The sequence below is a fragment of the Myxine glutinosa genome, chromosome 3 (genome assembly GCF_964187855.1).
Source record: "Myxine glutinosa chromosome 3, kmMyxGlut1.1, whole genome shotgun sequence".
In the NCBI taxonomy this organism is placed as follows: domain Eukaryota; kingdom Metazoa; phylum Chordata; class Myxini; order Myxiniformes; family Myxinidae; genus Myxine; species Myxine glutinosa.
In genome coordinates this window covers 125,483,723-125,507,365 of record NC_136263.1, presented here as the reverse complement: position 1 = coordinate 125,507,365, position 23,643 = coordinate 125,483,723, and the positions used below count along the sequence as shown (strand labels likewise).

The 23,643-nt window shown below is 46.9% G+C and overlaps 1 protein-coding gene across 2 annotated transcripts in view; it reads left to right on the top strand.

Moving 5' to 3' along the window:
* Window positions 1-23,643, top strand: part of NOL4 (nucleolar protein 4) — a 604,446-nt gene that overhangs the window by 391,355 nt on the left and 189,448 nt on the right. For both annotated transcript variants that reach the window (XM_078774531.1, XM_068110142.2), the window contains exon 6: window positions 823-1,085. In XM_078774531.1, coding sequence (XP_078630657.1) covers window positions 823-1,085 — 263 coding nt within the window. The remainder of the gene's footprint in view (window positions 1-822; window positions 1,086-23,643) is intronic.

Genomic DNA, 23,643 nt, shown 5'->3' with positions numbered 1-23,643 from the left:
TCATCATCCATGATATAGCAATGTTTGTTCAAGGTAATGGTAAAATTGCGGTCTGAGGAGATACACGGATAGGGTTGGGGGGGGGGGAGGTCGGGGGAATTGACCCCCAAAATAGTTTTTTTTTTGTTTTTTTTTGAAGTCTTATGCTTATGTTAGTATGATTCTACATGCTGCCCTGTCTTCTAGAAAGCATTGAAATTGGTTTAAAATACCTTTAGTCGGTGCAGTTTTCTGTTTATTCTACCAGGTGAGCGCCGGGGGTATTGCTCCTATGTTTCAATTGAATATCGCGAATATAATTGCGTTTCTGCATAAAGAAGGGAAACCATTGAATGAAGTAGGGCACATCACTCAATTTTAAAGTTGTGGTATTCAAAGCACAATCAAAAAGTACAAGGAAACATCATCTATAATTGACAAACCCAAAAAGCTGTTTAACCTGGATGAGCAATACTTGATAATATCCTTGGGCTGGCTCCTCTGCCTCACATATTGCTAAGCTTGACGCCATGGAAACCAAGGCCTTCAAATTTATTGGAATCTCCCACGATGAAGTTGAGTCGATGCGTCTATCACTTTGCACCATCACAAACAGGCAGTGGTCTCTCTGTCTTCTACTGCCTCCTTTCTGAAATTGCACCCTCTGTTCTTTCCGTGCTTTGTCCACCCCATGTTTCTGCAGGGCACATACAGTCTACCATCAACTCTCTTCTGGTAGAACTACTTAAATCTCGGATCACTGCTCACCTAGGTGATACACTCAGCTTAAAACAAACAATTCACTGTTGTTTTATCTTCATTCTCTCTCTTTTCTCATTGCAGACCAATCGTCAGATGGTCTAACAGAGTGTGGGGCATACACTCGGGTGCTCGATTGTGGTCAAGGAACCAGAGGCAACCTGGCAAACCGAAGTTCCTTTGCCAGTGGCAATGGCTGTGAGCAGCCTCTGAATTTGAGTGAGCGAACAGCTTCAAAACCGGCACGCAGACTTGCTGTAGAGAATACCACAGTGCATTGGCCTCAGGGGCTTCCATGCACCCCACTCAACACAGATCCTGGGCATGAATGTGAAAGCAACAAAAGGGTGAGTTACCCATGTTTTAATTCTCCCAGACATTTGTTGGATGTTAAAACCTATTTTAAGAGTTACCTTCCTGCAATAAATGGTTAAAGGATAGCCTAGAGATATCCACACTTAACTATCAGCTGTAGAGTCTGGGTTCAAATATTGGCTCAGCTATAAACATCACCCTGGTGTTTCTCAGGCAGTGTTATATATCAAGTGTGTGCCGTTCATTGGATGGATGTTAAACTGGGTGTCCCATCTGCTGGCACTAGTTGGTGGGTGTTAAAAACCCCACAGTCTTCTTGGTGAGGAAAAGGCGATGTATATCTATCTTCTATATATATAAAAGAAAGTTTTTGTTTGTTTGTTTGTCTGCACGCGCTAATCTCCTGCAAGGTGAAAGATAGGAGGAAACCTCTGAAACAAAAAATGTCGGGACGGGCCCCGGGAAGGTTATAGGCTAGGTGGCGAGGCCTGTCGAGGTCGCCTTGGCCGGGCTGGGCCCATTTCGCAATTAAAAGCTGAGCTGAATTATCGTAGTCAATCTTCTACGGCCGCGAGTAAAAGCTGAATTATAGTAGTAAATTCATTAAATAAAAAAAACTAAAAATGTCGGGACGGGCCCCGGGAGGGTTATAGGCCACGTGGCGAGGCCGGTCAAGGCCGCTTTGGCTGGGCTGGGCCCATTTCGCAATTAAAAGGTGAGCTGAATTATAGTAGTCAATCTTCTATGGCTGCGACTAAAAGCTGAATTATAGTAGTAAATTCATTCAAAAAGAACCGGGGCAACTCCGGGTGCCCGGGTGTATATATATATATATATATATATATATATATAATTTTTTTATATATATATATATATATATATATATTTATTTATTTATTTTTATATACTTATTTATTTATTTTTATATATTTATATATATATACAGTGGTACCTCGGCTTACGAGTTTAATCCGTTCCGTGACGGAGCTCGTAAGCCAAATCGCTCGTAAGTCAAAGCAAATTTTCCCATTCAAATGCATTGAAATGCTATTAATCCGTTCCAGCCTCAAAAAAAAAACACCAATTTTTTTTGTTAGGTGCTTTTAAATAACAAAAATGTACTTTATAAATAACAAATAATGTATAAACAAGCACGACCTCGTATATACTGTACATAATACAAGAGAATGTAAAGAAATAAACTGGACCTCTATCCATGAAGATATGGAGAAGTTGTTGTTTGTGTGGTTGAAGGAGAAGCAGCTCGCAGGAGATACCGTGACCGAGAGCATCATGTGTTTGAAAAGATTGAAACTCGGATATCGAGCACGGACCACGAGGTGTTTTTTCTTTTTTCTTAATCTCGGTTTCAGTGAACTTTTGCTCTGTGCTCACGTGTACTGTACCTGTACCTGTAATGGTACGTCAGAGGATGGCACCTGTTGTCATCATATTAAGTGCAAGATGTTCTGCATCGTAAGTTGGTACACCGTGGTCTTTCGGCGGTGTTTAAGCCGGCCGTCTTGGCTTCTGTCACCATTGGCATTGAGTCTTTCGATGTAGGTAGGTCGTTGTGTGCCGGTGCCTTGGCCGAATTCCTTCATTGCTGCATTGTTAGCTCACCTGGTTTTTTATACCACATCTTTGGTTATCGGACCAGCGAATGACGTCATCTCCAAAGTATGGCTTATTCTCACTTGTCTTGGACGATCTTCTACTTCTAGCCTTCCACCGTGCATTTGGTGTCCACTGTACTTACTGTACAGTGCCTGGTAAAATTGATGTAATGGGTTTTTGACCGTCAACGCCATGAACCGTCATGAATTGTCAACGCCATGAACCGCTAACACTCAAAAGCCCATTTATCGCGCCTTATAAAGCAAAACGCAAACCGAAAGCCATGCCTCTCAAGCGAGGCGTGCTTCCGTGGTCACGTGATCCACAGGTGTAGCTCACTGCTCATTATACCCGCACGCGCGACACGCTTTGGCGGTCACGTGACCAGCCACTCTGGAGGCGGGGATCCCCGCCGATGACGTCACCGGCTGGAGCAAGGAGATTCCTCGCTAATGTATTTCGACGATTGCGTGTTTTATATCCAAGCAGAGATGCTTTCACGGCAAGATAACCACGTGACCGGAACCGGAAGCCACAACCGGAAAATTCAAAAAAATAAATTTTTTGAGCTCGTACATCGGATCTCGGCTCGTATCCCAAAGCAACAAACCGCCCGAGCGACGGCTCGTATCCCGAAAAACTCGTACGTTGGGGCACTCGTAAGCCGAGGTACCACTGTATATTGTTGCGGTTTTGGGAAACCACTGAGAAGTAATGGCAACCACCATACAGGTCCCTTAGAATCGTTACTGTATTTCATAGCAGACCATTATCTTAGCCCCTTCTCCTTATTTCGGGTTAATATGTCTTTATGCATTGGGGAAGGGAAAGATAGGTCCTCCACTCATAAGGGATAATTTACCAGGCAGTGCATGCAGGCTCAAAGGCACACCATCCAAGCACCAGGTTAAAGTTCCTTTGAGAGTGTTTGTGGAGGCAGGGGAAGCGACACTCCACCAATCAGGGCCTGAGGAACTTTGGGGGAGCCTGTGGGGAGGAGTAACGGGCTCCACCAATCAGGAGCCAGGACACCCTCCAACATTCCCCCCCCCCCCCCCCCCCCCACCCTCGGTGAGGGTGGACAAAGGGTGATTGAACACGTTTTTGCACACTCTTGGCTTCTGCACTCTATTGGCAGAGCACTTGTCAATCCGCTCTTGACCGGATCCTCTCGCGGGCCGACACGTGTTTTGTTCTCTTTTCTCTTCACCTTGGATTTTGTGGGATGCATACGTGTTTTGGATACACTATCTCTTTGTTAGCTCTGCACGTGACTGGCTCTTTTCACATTGGACCTTGTTGGAAGCACACGTGGTTGGATTCCTTCTTTTCGTTGGATCCTCTCACAGGCCTCAGCACGTGCCTGCATTACTCTCTTTCACACTGGACCTTTGGCTGAACACGTTTTATTGGCACTCCTCTTCGCAATCGGACTTTGTTCACCTGCACCTACCCAAGTCCGTGCTGATGATCGACATTCACCTACCCAAGTATGTGCTGACGATCGACACTCACCTACCCAAGTACGTGCTGACGATCGACACTCACCTGCCCAAGTCCATGCTGACGATCGACCTTGCCTGCTCGTGTCCGTGCTGGAGCTACCTGCTCGTGTTCTTTCTGGGATCGACATTACCTGCTCGTGTTGCTCAGTGGCGACACCGGAACGGAGGGGTTGCGAGCAGAGGCACGTGGAGCATCCTAGCCTTTGTGCTAGCAGGTTTCCAACATTCGTTCGTTTTCCTCCCCCTCTGTGGTGTTTATTTGTAGTGGTCGTAATAAGGCGTAGAATAAGATAAGTTTCTCCTTCTCATCCTTTTTCCTTTCCTATTGAAAAATTACACTGTAAACATTTGTAAATGAATCAAATCGTTAAAAGCTCCTTTTATTTCTGTAAGTGAATTTATTTTCCTCCATTGATCCGCCATTGCTCGCACACAGATTAAAGGTCAGCCGTAACAAAATTAGCATTACTCTGGCGGTTACCAACAGTTTTCGCTCGGCCGTCTAAAGTGGTGTACCCCCGGAGGGAAGGTACATCCCTGATTGAAACTGTCATGTAGTACAGGTATCGCGCGACAGTCCAATTGGCGTTCGTAGTTGCTGGTTCACAATCTGCTGAAGTACGAAGTTATTTGTGCGTGGCAGCCGCAGGTCCGGTATGTTCGGGAGGTAACGGAGGCTAACCCCCTCGTAGTAGACCCAAACCCCTGGGCCGTAACAATATTGTTGCGGTTTTGCGAAGCCCGTTCCCTTACCAAGGGGAGATGAAGGCCCTTGTTCTCCTTGGGTCTTCGAACCGCGAGACTGAGTTGCCACTTCCGGGCAGACATGGAAAAGGGTTTCGGGACAATTTTCGCAAGTACCTAAGTACCCACGCCGCCGCGGGAGCGGGGATCGAGTCTCTCACGAACCGCGCACAATTGAGTACGCCCGAGCGGATGGCGTACCACATGGTCCGTGCTGTTACCTTGCTATTGGAACCCGATCAGAGCGATATAATTCGTACCACGCTAAGTCAATGATGGAAGGGACGAAACGGTCGAATCAAAGGAATAACAGATTTAATTATTATTTATGCAATGTACAATGGTAGAAGAAGCAGAGACACAGGGCAGTCTTAAGCAGTCGTAACTTATTCTCCCAGACAATGGGCCCACTCACACACTCAGGGAGATGAAGGACGAATGTTCATGCGCCGAACGCGACGGCTTTGGTCCTCCAGGAACAGCTCACCCGGCGTGGCCCTCTGGCGGTCACCGCACCTATCCTGGCAAAGGCAGGCAGGCAGGCGGGAAAATCCTCACGGCACGTATCTCAGCAAAGGCAGGCAGGCAGGAAAATATGTGCGCGTCTGTGGCCCGGCACGGCTGCCTTTCACAGCGCGATTAATACAACTGCGCGAAGCGCGGGGAGCACTTTCACTGTCGTAACTGACACAGCGCAACTCGTCTGCACTCCTCAGGGATATGACTCCAGCTCAACTCCACTCATAACTTAGCGCTCCGAACCGACTCTCATAACTCAACTGAGACGGGGATCTGCCTCCAGCTCAACTCACATCTGAGCGCTCCGAACTCATAACTCAATTCAGCGCGTCTCCTCTCGTCTCATAACTCGTAACTCAACGGAGGACCGAATACAGCGCATCCCTTCTCATAACTTGGCGCATCTCACCCGAGCTCATAACTTTTGCCCCGTAACTCTCATAAATGTCGCATCCCCTCTCATAACTCGTCTGCCTCCCTTCTCATAACTGAGGTGGGGGCTCTGGGCACAGGGTTATATTGCCCCCGCCCTAGCCCGCATCGAATGTTCCAAACCCCGCCTTTTGCCGCAGTGGTAAGTCACTCCCCTCAAGTCCTGATTGGCGGCTTGTGCTTACCGGTCACTCCCACTCCTCCTGCCCCGCCTTCCTTCGGCCTTGATCGACTTGTTCAGGCCGGCCTCATGGTATTTCGCGCCAAAACCCAAAGCATCGAGGCATCGTAAAGGACCTAACTCTCCTTGTCCTACTCAACGCAAAACTAAACACAGGAAAGGTCTACGCTTACATTTACTATGAAATAACTGAGCTTTAAACGAGGCTATGTGTTGTAGTGTAACTAAACTAGGAGGGGAAATTAACCTTTATTATAAAAACACAAAACTGCAACACCACACCCCTCCCTCGTCAGACTCGTCCCCGAGTCGAAACCAACAAATGAAACGACCGGTTAGAGAATGACATCCAAAATTAACTTTTACTTTTACATGTGACATATAGGTGTGGTTCCCCCTAACATTTACTCTGACCCGTGTATGCGACAGTTTTAAAACACTAGATATGTCCCTCCTATTGCGTTGAATAGCTACATATCAGATTCACGCCCACAACTAACCGAAATTCCGGAATCTTTCAAACTAAACACATAGCCGATGGGCAGCATTTTTATATTTACAAGCACAAAAACTTAATTTCTTTACAATTCTATGACCCAGGACCTGTCCGTTTTGGAAGAGAAGATTGGAGGGGGGAGAAAGCACAGCAAAAACAAAACACACTCAAAATCATAACACATGCTGCTTGCTTCCTGCATCTTGCTTCTTGCTTCTTCTGTGTGCATATTTCAAACCGGCTAGCCCCCGGACCGGCATACAGGCCATTTTTAATTTTCAGGGCTACCTAAACTTACACATCTTCTCATCCCTAGCACACCCTAATAAAAATGCACAAAAAATGCTTTTATTTCATTTCATTTCGTTTTCCTTTTGCCAGGCAGGGCCACTACCATGTGGTCCAACTGCTAACATTAGCGCCACTCAAACAAGTGGTCTGAAGGTGCAAGATGATGTTGCAGCAAGGTGCTGCATAGCAGAGGTGCAAGGCCACAAGGCTTGTGGTCCATAAGTGTAAGGTGCAGCAAAGTTACAGCAAAAGGATATGGCAGCAAAGTGCTGCGCCGTTTGGCTGCACAGATGTAGCAAGGTGCAGAAGGGCTGCTGCACAAGTCGATAGTGCTGCACATCTCCACCTCCAAAATGGTCCTGGGGTGGGGGGAGAGACAAGGCACAACAAGCAAAGCGGAAAAGACGCAATGGCACATAGAAAAAAAGGCAATGCAGTGCGAGGGATGCGGAAGAGCGAGCAGAGCAGGCTCGTCCCTATCCGTTCGTACCCCCCACCGTCGGCTTACACTACCCTAGCCCCCCTTGTATTTACAATCCGTCACTACGTCTTGTCTCCCATATCCCCCTCTAATCCAAATTCGTCTCCCAATCCCTCCCAGGAAGGAAGGGATGGAACAAACACAATGTCACACGTATGTCATGATGCGTCTTTACCACTCAAACAGCTTACAGAGACCTGGTGTGGAGCTTCGTCCTCCTTGGTGACTGGCTGTGGATGGTGCGAAGGGATTTCTCTTCCTAACTACGCTAATGACATTTACTCTGTTAAATTGCCCGTGGTTGTACCCTGCCAATCGGCCTCTTTAAACTATGTGGTTCTAAAAACCCGAATTCCCATTGCCCACTCTGTGGTGCTCTTCGAATTTGGGTCTCACTCCCACAAATTTTCACTCTGTGCCCTTGCACAATTTCGGGGCTGGGTCGTGTGGCTCCACTAGCAGGTCTACCTACCTGCGCACCTCCGCCACTGAAGTCGCCACCCGAGCTTACCTGCTCCTGCGACTACCTAAACTGGGGAAGGCCTCTCCTGGCTCTTTACCCCCCTGATGCCCACCTTGGCATTGGGCAACCCGGGTCCTCTCCTGGGATCCTCGGGCCCCACTCAACAACTCACAACTACCCTAACTGGGGAAGGTCCCTCCTGGCACTTTACCCCTTGATGCCCTCCTTGGCATTGGGCAACCCGGGTCCTCTCTGGGATCCTCGGGCCCCACTCACAGCTAACCTAACCGGCTCCCAGAGCCTACCTGCGGCCTCACCTGGCCGACAAACTACCAGAGGCGGAGTGCCCCAATAACCATATGCACCAATTAAGCCACACGCCCAGCCATTCCACATACTCATGCACCCAACAAAACACTTCGTGCTACTGCCCGCACCACAGGTGTCAATATCCATACAAATTTTGCCTTTGCCCTCTACCTGGCTTTACACTACCCACCCCGGGTGTCCGTGAATGGGTTCCATCTCCCCCCATTCACTCCTTCGCACCATGCATTCCACACCTTTTATTCCACACCAAGCATTCCACACTACTTATTCGCATACCATTTATCTCACACACCTTTTGTCTCGCACACCTTTTGTGCTCACACACCTTTTTCCATACACTTCAACACAATTCCATTTGTCTCAATGCACAATTCCTCACACACACAGCATCATCTAGCTAACTACTTCCTCTACTCTTGTGCTTTCCCGTCATCCCGTTACACTATGCACTCCATTCGTCATTATCAACCACCTAAACTGTATACGTCCCCACTATAGGTACAGTGTCACTACTTAAATCTTGTCTCTACTGTCTTCTAATTCCCTATCATTATCCTAGCCCTCCCTCGGCTAGCTTCGGTGCCCCATGGAGGTAACCATTGCTGGCACCCCCATGTGCCTATCACTGCCGTCCCCCTAAACTAATGCTCATGGGCCCTGTGTGAGGAATGGTGACACCACCATTCCTCCACGTGGGGGACACCACTCTCACAGTCCGCTTCACTAGGAGCCCCCATCTATGGAGGTACGTCGTCACAGCTCGGCTTCGAAAGGCCGAGCGATCCATGCGGGTGGTTTGTCTCCTGTATGTTGGGTCCATCCGGCATTTTCGATCCAGGGGAAGAGGTATGGATAGGCCGAGATGCAGGGCTCCATCCCTGCGTGGGGCCTTGCGGTCCCACGCATGGTGACCCAATCGCCCACTGTCGGAGCACCGCACCCGCCAAGGTGCGCGGCTCCGAAATCTCCTACCTCCCCTTGAACATCGCCGAGCGCCTTTGCCGCCACGGCACGGCACCAACCATACAGTGCGGGGGCCGGCACGAATCGTGCACGCCGGTCCTTGGGAGATCGCCGCGGCACCGATCCCCGCCGGTCCCTGCTGCACACAACTCACCGGGGGCTCACGTCTGCTATCCGTCCCGCTAAACGCTACCCCGGTCGGTGTCGATGCTTGAGCGACGTTCTCACTACTCGCGACCCACTCCGCACTTGCACACCCAGGCGCCCCCATGCCTCCCATACTCTCCGTTACTGCACACTCAGGCGCATATGCGCCACCCACACACTTCGTTGTGCATTCTCGCTCACACTCCTCGGCCATCACACACTCTGGTGCACACTCTTTTGTTACACACTCCGTAACACCCCCGGGTGTGCACTCCTGGACACACTCTGCAACACGCTCTGGTGTGCACTCCTGCACACACTCTGTAACACACTCTTCTCCAGCACACTCCGGCACACACTTTTCTCTCACACGCTTCGGCACACACTCTCACTTGTACTTCGTCACACACTCTCTCATACACCGCACAATGGACCTTCCGCGACCGCCCGGGTTTCGTCTCTCTCCCAAGCGCGCCAAAAACCCATTCGCGCCAAACACATTCGCGCCATTTTTTCCACTCACCTCGGGTTCCTCCTTCCCCGGCTTCTTCGCCAGCACCTGTAAACCTTTATTGGGGTTAGCAAGCATGGCATCACAGTGTGAATACAAACTTTGTGCAGGCTCCATTTCTACCTCCTGCGATTTAGTTTCTGTTTCTCCTATCTCTTCGGCCCCAATTATTTCTTTTTCCTCGGCGACCGCCGGCTTTTCTATACCTCGTGTCGCGACCTCCATAGCCCCCGTCAATTTGGCTGTGCTCTGCCCAAGCTCACTCCCCACGCGTTCCTTACACTGCTTCACCTCGTCGCGTACCACCACGACCGTCCCGCTCAACCTGCGCCCAATGTCCTCCCCCATTTTTTTTTATGTCTCCTCTCGGGTGTCCATTGTTTTTTCCAACCCATTTTTCATTTCTCCCAATTCCCGGGTGGATTTGTCCCCCAATTCTTTCATTTCATTCTTTAGCTCTTCCGTGTTTCCACCCGACCTGACCATAAAGGCCATCATTCGTGTCATAAATAAGCCCATATCCATTGGCACTGCGGGCCAGGCTCTCGCCGCCACGTGCGAGGTGCCGCCATTGTCTTTACCAGCTGCCGCACCCTTTTCAGCTTCCGCTACCAACTGTCTCTGCAGGTCCTGGGTCATTAATTTCTCTTCTTCTACCCCCACCAGCAATCGACCGCCTTGGCCAGCCATGGTACGAATATAATTTGGCTTTTAACACTAAATTTCGTTCGCTCGTAATTTCGAGTGCGTGAAGCGCACTCCAGGTCCAATCCCACTCCCGGACACCAACTTGTTGCTGCCAATATGTACAATTTGGTGTCTAAAATTTTTTTTCGGTTCCAAATTCCACTCCTGACGACCAAATTGTTGCGGTTTTGCGAAGCGCGTTCCCTTACCAAGGGGAGATTAAGCCCCTTGTTCTCCTTGGGTCTTCGAACCGTGAGACTGAGTCGCCACTTCCGGGCAGACGTGGAAAAGGGTTTCGGGACAATTTTCGCACGTACCTAAGTACCCACGCCGCCGTGGTAGCGGGGATCGAGTCTCGCACGAACCACGCGTAATTGAGTACACCCGAGCGGAGGGCGTACCACGTGGTCCGTACTGTTACCTTGCTATTGGAACCCGATCAGAGCAATATAATTCGTACCACGCAAAGTCAATGATGGAAGGGCTTTAACGGTCGAAACAAAGGAATAACAGATTTAATTATTATTTACGCAATGTACAATGGTAGAAGAAGCAGAGACACAGGGCAGTCTTAAGCAGTCTTAACTTAAGCCCAGACAATGGACCCACTCACACACTCAGGGAGATGAAGGACGAATGTTCATGCGCCGAACGCGCCGGCTTTGGTCCTCCAGGAACAGCTCACCTGGCGTGGCCCTCTGGCGGTCACCGCACGTATCCAGGCGAAGGCAGGCAGGCAGGCGTGAAAATCCTCATGGCGCGTATCTCAGCAAAGGCAGGCAGGCAGGAAAATATGCGCGCGTCTGTGGCCCGGCACGGCTGTCTTTCACAGCGCGATTAATACAACTGCGCGGAGTGCGGGGAGCACTTTCACTCTCGTAACTGACACAGCGCAACTCGTCTGCACTCCTCGGGGATATGACTCCAGCTCAACTCCACTCATAACTTAGTGCTCCGAACCGACTCTCATAACTCAACTGAGGCGGGGATCTGCCTGCAGCTCAACGCACATCTGAGCGCTCCGAACTCATATCTCAATTCAGCGCGTCTCCTCTCATCTCATAACTCGTAACTCAACGGAGGACCGAATACAGCGCATCCCTTCTCATAACTTGGCGCATCTCACCCGAGCTCATAACTTTTGCCCCGTAACTCTCATAACTGGCGCATCCCCTCTCATAACTCATCTGCCTCCCTTCTCATAACTGAGGTGGGGGCTCTGGGCACAGGGTTATATTGCCCCCGCCCTAGCCCGCATCGAATGTGCCAAACCCCGCCTTTTGCCGCAGTGGTAAGTCACTCCCCTCGAGCCCTGATTAGGGGCTCGTGCTTACCGGTCACTCACACTCCTCCTGCCCCGCTTTCCTTTCGACTTGTTCAGGCCGGCCTCGTGGTATTTCGCGCCAAAACCCAAAGCATCGAAGCATCGTAAAGGACCTAACTCTCCTTGTCCTACTCAACGCAAAACTAAACACAGGAAAGGTCTACGCTTACATTTACTATGAAATAACTGAGCTTTAAACGAGGCTACATGTTGTAGTGTAACTAAACTATGAGGGGAAATTAACCTTTATTATAAAAACACAAAACAATATATTGTTGCGGTTTTGAGTTTTGTACAGTCAGTGTAATAAAGGTTAAAATTTGCCCCTCATAGTTAGTCACACAAGCAACCTGTAGCCTCGCGATTGTGTAGTTATTTCTTAATATTTGTGAGCTGCTTCCTTTTCCTTTGTTAGTTCTGCGTTGAGTAGATTCAGGAGAATAGGTCCTACTTCTACCGACTTTCCAGCCTCCCTAGCCTCATGCCGCTTTGCGCTGACTTTGGTTCATTTTGGGCGAATTAACACGAGGCAGGCCGAGGAGGGTCGGGGCGGAGCCGAATGAGGGGCGGCAGAGGCGCTGACGGTAAGCACGAGCCGCCAATCAGGGCTCAGAGGTGGTGGCGGCAACACTGCATCACAGGGCGTGGTAAGAAGGTTCGAGAGGGTTTGAGCAGGTTCGGCGGCGTATTGATATAAGCGTTGCACAAAGCCCCCGAGAGGACTGCTGCCCAGGGAGGACTCGCGCGCACTGACCAACCAGGAGGGATCGTTGACGAGCAGGAGTTGAGAGCGTCAAAGAACTTTGAGAGATACCCGGGTGAAGAAAGACGCGCATGAAACGGAATACACGCTATTCTAAGTGACGCTCGGTTGAGTTGGAGGCCGATCCACATACAGTGCATTACGTCGCGTGAGTGATAACGGCTGTGTAACCGTCAGCCGCGCTGAGGGGCGCGCACTTTCCCTTATCCCTCATCGGCTGCCTTTGTTCGGGAGACGTGCTACGAGGTTCCTTCCATCGCCTGCTGCCATCTTCGCGGGACGAGCTGGGACCGTGGAGAGCCGGACGGGGCCGTTCCTGGATGACCACGTCGACGCGTCTGGCTGGGACATCAATCCATCTGCAATTCCCTGTGTGAGTGTGATGGGCCCGAGTCCGGGGGATAAGATAAGACTGACTAAGTGCTGCTCTGTGCCTCTGCATCCCGATCACTGTATATACGTGTGGGAATAATTAAACCTGTGTTCTTCCTTTTCCATTCGATCGTTCCTGTGGTTTCCTCATTGGCTAAGCGTGGTAAGAATAGAACCGCTCGAATCGGGTTCCACGACCTAAACTGCATGGACCACGTGGTACTCAATCCGCTTGGCATACCCAAACCACACATGGCTCGTGCGAGGCTTGCTTCCTCGCTTCCGTGGCGGCGCAGGGATTTAGGTACGAGCGAGACTTGGTCCCGAAACCCTACTTTGCGTTTGCCCGGAAGGGGCGTTTCAAGTCTCGGTTCTGCCAAGCCCAGAAAGAACAAGGGGAGTAATCCCCCCTTGGTAAGGGGAAGAAGGGTGGCGGAGAACCGTAACAATATATATATATATATATATATATATTATATAGTTAGATATATATACAGACTTGGCATTTAATATGGAATTTTTTTTTCTTGACGGGTTTACTTTCTTAACTCAGTATATCAATCTGGTGAGTTTCTTTTACACTTTGGTGATTTATTTGTTAAAAGAACCATGTCACTGATTGTCTGTCACAGCAAGAAGACAACAACAGGATTATATCACAGGTGGCGTGGCAAAATGTACGGACAGGTGCATTTGATGATTGGCTTCACAGTCGGGTATACAAGGGTTGTTGCGTTCTGTATTAGTGGAAAACAACTGCTGCACGTCTCCAAAAGTTATTGCCGCTTCCTCTGGAGATGGTCCGTCAACTCGACAATGCTGTTTGTCATGGAGTGGTGGCTTTACGAAATTATGGCATGAAACAGCGTGCTATTGCTCGGCAGTATGGCATCACTCAAGGTCAGGTGTCAAAGATCCTGAAACGAAATGCTCAGAGGGGTGTCCCTACTCCAATACCGAGGCCAGGATGTCCCCGCAGAACCACAAGGAAGGATGATCGCCAGCTGCACCGGTGAGTCCGCAATGGCCGTACCAAGTCAGCTAATCGGCTTAGGGCTGAGTGGCAGCAACTGACAAATGTCCCTGTATCCAGAAGGCTAGTCAACCAATGACTGGTTCAAGCAGGCTATCGTGCCAGGCGTCCCCTGAGAAAGACACGCCTGACCAGACAACACCACCAGCGCCGATTGCAGTGGGCCAGAGATCACCGTCAATGGCAGCCAGGACACTGGAATCATGTGATCTTCAGTGACTAGTCTAGATTTCTGGTCTATCGTCAAGATGGCCACGTCCGAGTGCGCAGACAAGTGCATGAAGCCAACAACAAAGATTGTATAGTGCAAAGAGTCCAAGCTGGAGGTGGTGGGGTGACCGTTTGGGCTGCTTTTCATGCAGGGGGCAAAACTGACCTGGTTGTTCTGAATGGAAACCTGAACCAGTTCAAGTACAGGGCCATTCTGGAAGAAACATTGCTTCCATTTGCTCGTGCAGCCTTTCGGGGAAACTTTGTCTTACAAGATGACAATGCACGGCCTCATCGTGCTCGCATGATCCAACACTTTCTTGCTGACCGTGGTGTAGAGCATATGGAGTGGCCTGCCATGTCCCCGGATATGAATCCGATAGAGAACTTGTGGGCAGAATTAACGCGTCAAATCGACCACTTGGACCAGCAGCCGACCTCTGTGCGTTAATTGCAGCAGGCTATTGTCACTGCAAGGCAAGCGATTCCTGTCCAAACCTTGGCAAATCTCGTGAACAGCATGCCTCAACGTGTACGTTCTCTCCTGAATGCTCGTGGGGGTTACACGAAGTACTGAACTATAATTTTACAGTCCGTAATCCCAGTCGTAATTTAACTTTTGTTTTTGTTTAAAAATTTTTTGGCTAATGTGCAAAATAAAGAGCTACTTCTGGAAAACGTACAGAAGTTTAACACAGTACTGTCCATGAATTGAGTTCGATATCAGTTTACATCACTTTCAAGGATCAATTTATTTGTTTCGAAATGTCAAATGTGGTTTTTGTTTCTTTTAAGGGTCACATTAACAAAATCTAGAATAATTTCAACATAATTCCAATGAACTTTTGGTTCTAAGACATCTTGAAAAGTAAGTTCACCCCCACAAAAAAAATATTTCATATTAAATGCCAAGTCTATGTATATATATATATATATATATATATATATATATATACTGTATATATATATATATATATATATATATTAGGGTGGTGCTCAAAATAATGTTTTTAAAATATTTACTGGGACATGGCTTTATGTTGTTCCTTTTGTTCCAAAATGAAAAGACACCAAATATGAAAGCAATCTGATTTTATTTAGGGGTGCCACATCAGCCTTCAAACTAAAGGTGTCTACAAAACTTTTCTATATATGGATCGAAAGCAAAACCAGAAGTTTGTTTTATGAAAATCCACCCTCCACTCACTTTCTTTGTATTCTAGCAAACACAAGTTACAATAGCTGCACAAATAGCACTATATTGCTATGAAAACTCAAATTCAATGATAACAATCCAAATGTTCAGTTCATAAAATGAAGAGACACCATATCACATAATATTTAAAAACCCAAATATAATGAGAAATGTAACTCCTATTTCTGGGCCTGTTTCACCACTGTTGCCTTCCTGGCATCGGGGTACATCTTCCTGTGAGCAGCAACAACTTGGAGCAGAGCTTGCTTTTGCTCTTCAGCCTTTGTAAGGAGCTTATTGTAGTCTTGTATCAATGCGACACCCCTTTCTGCCCTGTCGTTCACCACGACTAAGCCACTGGCGGCTTTCTTTGCTTCCTGAAAGCTGGTTTCTTGCTCCCATGAACCAGGATCCTTATCCATCCAATCAATTGGGGTCCCTAGGATGCTGAAGAAATGCTTGGTGTGTTTTGTTATGAGGCCAGCGATTGACAGGGCGGTTCCTCGTTTGATAGCTGGTCTCTTTGGAGAGGGGTTTTCACCGTCATTTTTCAATGCTTCAATCATATTGATCTTGCTTTCTTTGTCAATTCTGGTGTCAAAGAATGCAAATGCCACTAGTACTGGGCTCATGTACCACGTGTGGTGGCCAAGTGCCTTCAAGGCTGCCTGAGCCATCTTCTGATTGATTTGTTCAAACTTTTCCAACTTCTTGAAGAGGTTAATGTCATTCAGGGGAGCCTCAATAGCTTGTGGAGCCCGAAACCAAGCCTGTACATACACAAGGCAGTCAAAAATGTTGAAGGCTCGGAGTTCTCTCGCCTCTCGAAGTGTCAAGTGGAATTCTGACCGAAACATGAACACCTGTAGTGAATATAGTGCTTTCGCCATCCATCTGGCTCTGTGCATTGCTCCTGGAGCCATGATCCGGATTCCACGAGGTGGGATTCCTCCCATGTAGATGACAGTCAGTTCTAGGAGTTCACGATAATCATCTCGTGGCTGCTGATCTTTCAAACACACAAGAGCAAATTCCAGAGCTTCATCCATCATGTCATTGTTCTGTGCAAACTCAGCTGCCGTATCAGGATCTGTGAATCCATTTTTTGGTTGGTGATGGGCAATGGACGGCCACTCCGCCTGAAACCGCTTAAAAAGCTGGATGTCAGGGCCTGATGAAGGACCGAAAAGAGTGGTGAAAACATCTCCCAGAATGATTTCGTGCGCATGATGGCGGCAAGCCAAATGAATTAGTTCAGTATGTAGCTTCTTTTCAATGAGGACAGCAGCCCCTCCACGAACACCTGAATTGCTGGCCGTTGTGTCAAAAGACAAAGCCTTCACCTTGCCCACAAGGATCAAGCTCTTCAGTGTGTCCACTACAGCGGTTGCCATAGCTTCTCCTCCCCCGTCAGGTAACTTGGGAACATTCAACAGCTGCTCCATTCCATGGTACTGGTTGGACACAAGGATTGGAAGACGATCCACCTTCACATGCACAAAATCTCCAGTGACATCGGGAAGAAGCTTTCCATCCCAATGGACCACTAAAGGACCCTGCACATTATGATGAAATGCTTCTTTTATTTCGTCCATGGTTTTGCATCGATGCATCATGCGATTCCGCCGCACTGTCCATCGGTTCAGTGCCAGCTCTGCAGGATCCCATCCTACTGCTCTACAAATGGATGCCAAGTTGTGGACAGCCATTCGGTCACTTGTTTTCGTACAATCCAAAGAAGCTGCGACTTCAGGAGTGACAATGTTGATAGGCCTTCTTTTCTTGGGACGAGATATCCCACCATCAGATGATGAAGAACCAGCCTGTGCCGTGGTCTCAGAGTCAGAGTCTGAGTCTGTGACTTCCATAGCAGTAGCACCCTTCATGACCATTTCCTGTCTCTTATTTTCCTTCTCTGCCTTAGTCTTCTGCTTTTCTTCCCTTTCTTTCTTTCGCTTCGTTTTTGCTTCCAACACAGTGTCTACAGATCCCATTGAAGCCTTCCTCTCTGAGAATTGATCGTGAAGAAACTTCCTGTCCTCGGGGTTGGTGATTATGGCCTCCGAATCTGCATGCCTAAGATCAAACGTCTTCTCCAAGGAGGCCTTGAAGGATGCTTCCTTTTTCTCTTGGGTTGCACCACCCCGCTTTGCACCTTTTTGGAGGCTCCTCCATTCTTCATATAGCCTCTCCAAACGATGGATGCAGTGCTGCTTCGTCGTTGTAGGTAGGTGAGCTTTTTCCCAGAACTTCACAACCTCTTCAATGGTGAGGGTTGCACTCTCCCGGGCAGTGCGATTCTCCTTCTTCAGGTGATGGAAAAACAGGACAAGGGATTGATGCACAGTCGGGAGCTTGGCACCTTTGATGGCATCTCCAGAAGTGGACCCAATGAGATACACATTATCCTGAGCCCGAGTTTTCAATGAAACACTGGTACTAGCACATGCCATATCTGCAAAATACGCAAGAATGTGGGTAAAATCCTGTTAATTCTTACTCCACAGGGTCACTCTCTACAAAAGAGCCACAGTCAATAAGTTAGGCCTACATATTACACACTAAAAAAGCGTACCCCTGACCCCGGGAACCTGTACAAAACATGCATGAAAATTGCCCAGATAGTGATCATAGGAAGTCTCAAAACTGTATGTATAATATATTGTATATAACTATATATATAATGTATGTGTATTTATGTATATTTATTATTTAATGTATATTTTATGTATAAATTTAATGTATATTTAATTATAATGTATATATATTGTATAACTATATATTTATTTATTATATTTAAATTTTAATATATTATATTTATTTTTAATATATTATTTAATGTATTATATTTGTCTATATTTGTATAATTGTCTATCGTATAATTGTATATATAATGTATAATATAATATATATTATTATTATTTAATGTATATTTACTATATATTTATTTTTAATATTATATTTAATGTATATATATAATTATGTATTTATTTTGTGTATATACAGCCCAAAAAATGGGAATTCCTATTTTTGCATGGGGGAAAATTCATCACTGATGTGGCACCCCTAAATATTATTGGATTCCATTCAAATTTGGTGTAGTTTCCTTTGACACCAAAAGGAACAAAAATAGACCATGTCCCGGAGACAATCTGCATTTTGATTTTTTGAAGCCCACCCTAATATATATATATATATATATATATATATATATATATATATATATATATATATATATATATATATATATATATATAATTATATATATATACATATTGTTGCATTTGTGGGGGGTACCAATGAAATACCTTAGGGCTAGGTTGGAATGTATTGGGTAGTGTGCTCCGAATGTTGCGACAAAGAAGAAGAACCTCCATGTAACTAATTAGGGAATCTGTTAGGCAGGATGTCACGAAAGGTCGTATATTTGTCTCCATGGTGAGGGGTGGAGCTATGTTAATTAGGTAGGGTATAAGAATAATTAATTCCCTGTATGTAAATTGCCTCTGTGGTTTTTCCTTTGTTCCTTATGATGCTGTGCACTCCCACCTTTGAGCTGTGCACTCCCACCTAAACCAATAACATCTATCTATAATTCCAGTAATCTCTGTCTGTCTGTCTGTACGTCTGTACGTTTGTCTGTGACCGCTGTTTCTCGACAACCACGGGTCCGATATACTTTTAACTTGCCAGGTATATTGCTGGGGACCCGAGGATGTGCCTTTTCAAGGTTTCATATTAATCGGACAATTACTTACCGAGCTATGTCCAAAAAACGATTCAACCAATCAGAGAGCAGCGAACGATCGCGTGTGCCGAACGTGGCGGGCACACTCTGCCTCGGATGGCACATTTGAGAGCGTATTCATTTATTTCACGTTTGCAAACTATGTTGGCGTTAAACTATGTTTTACAACTAATAAAAACGAATTTGCGATTCATTCGCTTTCCTGCGCGTTTGTGCACGCGATGGCGATTTCTTTACCAAACTCCGGAAGCCGTTCGCTTTGGACCAAACCATTGCATGTAAATAGAGGGGGGGGATTGTCACCACTCGCAAGCCGTTCGCTTTGGACCAAACCATTTCATGTAAATAGAGGGGGGGGATATAATTTTAGATAGATATATAGTACGGGCATATATATAGTACGGGCATGCCCTAGTTAAATAAAATCCACCAGAATTCAGACATTGAACGCTGCCGCTGGCGTCGCCAGCCAAGTCATCGCAACACCAAGCAGGCAGGGCCGTGCGGCGCCGCCCTGAGAGGTGATGATTTGCCAGGGCAATGGATGCTACGATGGACTCTTTGATTGGAGCGTGCGCGGATATCATCAGATGACGTTCGAGACCGGGGAACAAAAAGGCTGAGAACCACCATTGTCTTCCTCTTGGTCCAGGGTTTGATAGCGAGCAGTCGCAGTTTTCTCTCTCCTGCCTGGCTTTCATAGAGTGCAGTCGCACCTTTGTTCTGTTTTTGTGTCCCGAGTCTTAAGCGAACAGTCGCATTTTTCTTTCTCTTGGAACTGGCTGCGTGGAAGAAGGCCGCAGCTCTTGGACTCTGACGCCCTTGGTTTGCGGCGGCTGTGTGCCATGTCATGGGTGTTGGAGTGACCATGGTGCTTTGTGGAGCGGACGACGAGGAAGGAACGAGGGCCTACTCGCTTCACGTTCGGCAGCTGGGGTGAACGCAGCTGCGCGCCAAGGCCTGTTTTCCCACGCACAGACTCGGGGATCCGTGCGGCGGCTGGTGGGTGAACGGAATGCGCGCCAAGGCGTGCTTTGCCGCACACAGACTCGGGGACCCTTTCGAGGATCGACGGGGTTTGAGGGCCGCTCAAAGCTGAGTCAACGAACACACAAACACTACACATTTATTTTTCATTTATTTATCCCCTTGTGCTGTTTTGCGAGTCAGTATGGGGGCACCCCAAATTAGGAATTTTAGTTTACTGTGCATTCTTTATTGCCTGGCATTCTTTTTATTTAATCCATTATTTGTTGAACTTTCATACCTTGTCCGGTCCCGTTTAATTGTTGATGGATCAGATAAACCCCGTGCCATGCCCGTTCGTCCATGTAAGTTCGTCACCCTCCGCTTCCACGCGTTTAAATAACACCGCCATCGTTTGATTGAACGCTACGGAGTTTAAGCTCTATCGGCCACCCGTCACCCTGGGGATCTTAATCCCCCTAGTGAACGCGACAATATATACATATATATGCTTATACATATATATGCATACAAACAACAACAACCGGCATTTTATGGCCATTTTCTCTGCTAGAGAGGGGGTTCGCCATACATATATATGCATATACATAATATGTATTCATATATACATATATATATATATATATGCACATACATATATGCATGTATATGGCACACACATCGACTGGATCGACTTCTGCAAAGCCTCATTCTTCACATGGTGCATATTCTGTACATCTTTACTCAATATAGCACCTGACATTTCACAATAAATGTAATTATTTATAGTCGAGTCATGCTGTGCAATGAACTCTCAAACTCACAGCAAATCCCTTCTTTGTGAACAAGAACCTTGTGGAAGCAATTATTCATTACCCGAAGGCAGTCATCTGAATAAAAGTCTTTAGGCCTGCAAAACGAGGCAGGTTGTGCAGAAATAACATGACAATAGTGCTGTACCTTTTGAAGATGTTAAATGCTACAGGAAATTTTGGAGTCAGTTTGGAAACCTGTAATGTGCTTTATTTATATATTTGTTATTTCTTGTCTTTATGTGGTCGATATACAAACACCCTTTGCAATAAATCCTTTAAATTATGAGCATGCCTTTCAACTTCACACATTATCAATACAGTTCACAGTCCAATGTAGAGTAACATGAAAAGTAATATAAATCAAAGAATAAATTATTCGGTGTGCCACAAATTTTTGACACAAATGTGCATCATATTTTTGTCGCCATTTTTTGAGGTTAATAAGGTTCACAGAGGAGATTTGCATACGCATAAAACACATTAGATAAGGACATTGAGAGACACTCGTGTGTATGCTATGAATCACAAAGATATGATTAGACAAATCAATGCAATATTTAGAATTTTAACACTGATCACAGCATCATGAGGCAACTGCTAAGATGCGAACCCAAAAAAGGCCACCGAAGCCTCAACTTTATATTAAGAAAAGATTTATTCTTTGGTTGTGCATTGGGAAGTATTTAAAGTTGAGATTAATATTACCATTAATGTCATATTTCATCTTTAATGCAGTGGTTATTTTTTCATGGAATGCTTGGCAATATGCTGAAGTATGTTTTAAATTTGGTATACAATTCTGTTTTAATTGAAATAGTCACTGCATCCATGATATGCTGCATTCCGAAGCTTTACCGACCATTTGTAATCAAGCGGGCGTGAACAATTCTCATTTCCACAACAATATATATATATATATATATATACACATGTATGTATGTATGTATGTATATGTATGTATGTATGTATGTATGTATGTATGTATATTGTTGCGAATATGGAATTTGGCCTCCATATCCGCTTGTAAATATTCCCCTATTTCCCCAATACTCCATAACTATCCCCAATCCCCCATTCCCTAGTCCCATTGTCTGTAAACAACAATCAGTAGAGCCGACCTTCCCCTTTTTCCCCCATTAAATGTCGTGCCCAGGTCCACCGCACCACACGTAGACAACTTTCGGACATCTTGCTAGTTATTCTTAGTCTATGTCAGTTAAGGACTCGTTTCCATTAATTATGACTCTTCGTTGCACCAGAATGTGATTATATGGCACCAGTAGTGAGTTTAGGACCTTTCCCATACCTCCTCCCATCTTCTTCCCCAAACAACAACAATAACAACAACTACAACAACAATTACAACTACAACTACGACTACAACAACAGAGGGGCGGGGAGTGTGCGTCCTCACACCGGCTCGGTTACCCGCCATGACCATGCGCTCCACGGCGTTACCCCGAAGGGGCTGGCTGTCAGCTCCTCGTCAGGGGCGGAGCCAGTAACCCCCCCACGCACCCAATGAGAAGCAACGTGCCGATTCCATCTGGGGCGGAGCTAACGAGCCGAGGGCGTGTCACTCCCCGCCGGATATACGCGGCCACGTACCGGACGTGACGTCAGATGCGCCCCCAGCTTGAGACGACAAGACGCCACCTCGAGCGCTGTGAAACCTCCCGCATCTCTGGACCGGACCGGGTCGACCCTGTCCTTGAGCCAAGAGTGCACCTTGAGCCATCGATCCTGCCTTTCCTAGCCATCAAACCCCGTGTGAGTCAGCCTTTTGTCCCGTTTATCTGTCGTCTGTTGGGAATAATATAAGAGTGTGTCTAAGTGCTTGTCTTTCTATGCTGTACCTCTTGTAGTTGTAATCTAACCTTCCGCCTTAATATAACCTCCTCCGGAGGTCTTGAGAACTGAACCCTGGGTGTCGTGTCATTTGAAACCCAGCCGTGTGTCCTTTTCCTTTATTGCCTTTATTGACCTAGCGTAGCGCGATTAGTCAACGTTCGAGTATAATCGGGTAACTTGTGCAGACGTGGTCATACCAAAACCGCTCGGTAAATAACATCTAAGCCACGTCTGTAACAATTGGTGTCGAGGAGTGGAATTCGAACCCGGGACTAAATTTATTAGGTCCAAATTTGTAACAATTAGAATCGATTCGGAGCGCGTTTCCCGCGCGAAATTATAACGGCGAAATTTGAATTTGTTTTACAAAAATAAAAACCCGAATTTTGAAAGTCGCGCTATGGCAGACCAAGACAGCTGGGGTCCGGTAGGGGAGAGTGAGGCAGGGTCGGTCCAGGACCAAATTGAGGGACAGGAGGAGAGCGAAGCAGCGAGGGTAGCAGACGCACAAAATAGCGTCGTTGCGCCCGACGTTGCGGGCGCGCAAAATGGCGCCTCGCAAGAGCGCGCGGTAGCCGAACCCGAGATGCCAATGAATTGGAACCTGTTTATGAAACAGATGATGGCCTTTATGGTAAAAACAGACGATAATTTCAAAGGGATGGAAAACAGAATGGGAAACCAAATGGGGGTAATGAGGAACGAAGCGAGGGGTACCGGTGAGAAGTTAGACAATAATTTTGAGGGGTTAGACAACGGGATAAAAGAGGTGAGAAATGGGTTAATGGGGGTAGAAAACAGAATGGCCGCTCAAGAGAATCAAATGGAAGGGATGCAAAAAGGGTTAGAGGGGTTAGAAAACAACATGGAAGGCAAATTGAGGGACATGAGGGACCAAGCGGAAAGGGAAGTTAACCAAATGGGGCAGCAGATAGAGGGGGTCAGA